Genomic DNA, 1,762 nt, shown 5'->3' with positions numbered 1-1,762 from the left:
CCTGCCTCGGCCTCCCAGAGAGCTAGGATTACAGGCGTGAGCCACCGCGCCCGGCCCTATATTGATACTTATTAATCAAATCAGGAACTTGTATGTTTGATATCATTATCTTACAGTCTTCCTTAAACATTTGTTTTTATTAAATGCTTTTATTTTTGTAATAATACCTGTATGTATTAATATTATATCAAACTTAAGCAGCCATTATAAAACAAAATACTGACTATTGTATATTATTTCTTGTTCCAGGCATTTAAAATGCATTATTGTTTTTTTCCCATTTATTTGTATATATTCGTCTGGTACAAGTGCAGTTTTGCTACATTGATATGTTGCATTGTGGTGAAGTCAGGGCCTTCATTTGAATACATCACTAAAGCAACACACATTGTACCCACCAAGCAACCTCCCATCATCCACCTGCCTCCTACCTCTCTCCTATCACCGCAGCCCTCCGAGTCTCCATTGTCCATTGTTCCCCTCTCTGCTTCCATATGTACACATTATTAAATGAATTATTCTTATTTAATTATCACAATAACCTTATGTGGGAGATTTAATTATTCCTAATTTACAGATGAAGAAACTAAGAGATTAATTATTTTGCTCAAGAACATCTGAATAGCCAAGGTTTAATCTTGGCTCTCTTGCCCTTTCTGCTTTGGCAGATTCTTTCTAAACTGAGTAGTGTTAGCAAAGAAAACAAGGTAAAAATAATTTGTGTTTTTTATGGTACAAATTAGCTGTATTTGTACCTAAGTTCTACAAAAAGTCAAACAAAATTGTTGTAGCTGTATTTGTGCTTAAGTTCTATAAACAGTGAAATAAAATTGTTATAAGCCCATTTATCTTTTTTCTTTATTTTTCAGTGTTTCTTTATCACCTCACTATTTAAGCTCTGTACTCAAGCAAAACCAGGTGCAAACCCTCAAAGGTAGGTGTGAAGATCGGTACAGTCACATGCCATATAAAAACATTTCAGTCAGCAATGGACCACATATACGGTGATGATCCCTAAGGTTATAATGGAGCTGAAAAATTCCTGTCGTCCAGTGACATTTTGCTTGTTGTAGTATCGTAGCCTTACTCATGTGTTTGTGGTGATGCTGGTATAAACAAACCTACTGTGCTGGCAGTCATATAAAAAAAGTATAGCACATACAATTATGTACAGTACATAATACTCGATAATAAAAAATGACTATGTTACTGGTTTATGTATTTACTTTTTACTGCTATTTTAGAATGTACTCTTACTTATTAAAGAAAGAGTTAACTGTGTAACAGCCTCAGGCAGGTCCTTCAGGAGGTATTCCAGATGAAGGCATTGTTATCATAGGAGATGACAGCTCCATGCATATTATTGTCCCTAAAGACCTTCCAGTGGGACAAGATGTGGAGGTAGAAAAGAGTTATAGGATATAAGGAAAGAAAATATTCTTGTACAGCTATACAATGAGTTTGTGTTTTAAGCTAAGTATTACTACAAGAGTCAAAATTTTTTAAAAATTAAAAAGTTTGTAAAGTAAAAAGGTTATAGTAAGCTAAGTTGAATTTATCATTGCAGAAATTTTTTTTTTATAAATTTAGTGTCACCTAAGTGTACAGTGTTTGTAAAATATACAAGAGTACACAATAATGTTCTGGGCCTTCACATTCACTCACCACTCACTCACTCACTGACTCACCCAGAGCAGCTTCCAGTCCTGTAGGTTCCATTCGTGGTAAGTGCCTTATATAAGTGTACCATTTTTTATCTTTT

At 34.5% G+C, this 1,762-nt stretch overlaps 1 protein-coding gene across 1 annotated transcript in view; it reads left to right on the top strand.

The window, feature by feature from the left end:
• Positions 1-1,762, top strand: part of FOXN2 (forkhead box N2) — a 44,975-nt gene that overhangs the window by 13,906 nt on the left and 29,307 nt on the right. The window contains exon 3 of the mRNA XM_012638859.1: positions 870-934. Coding sequence (XP_012494313.1) covers positions 870-934 — 65 coding nt within the window. The remainder of the gene's footprint in view (positions 1-869; positions 935-1,762) is intronic.

Source organism: Propithecus coquereli, unplaced genomic scaffold (genome assembly GCF_000956105.1).
Source record: "Propithecus coquereli isolate 6110/MARCELLA unplaced genomic scaffold, Pcoq_1.0 Scaffold136, whole genome shotgun sequence".
In the NCBI taxonomy this organism is placed as follows: Eukaryota; Metazoa; Chordata; class Mammalia; order Primates; family Indriidae; genus Propithecus; species Propithecus coquereli.
This window is presented reverse-complemented; position numbering and strand designations above follow the sequence as displayed.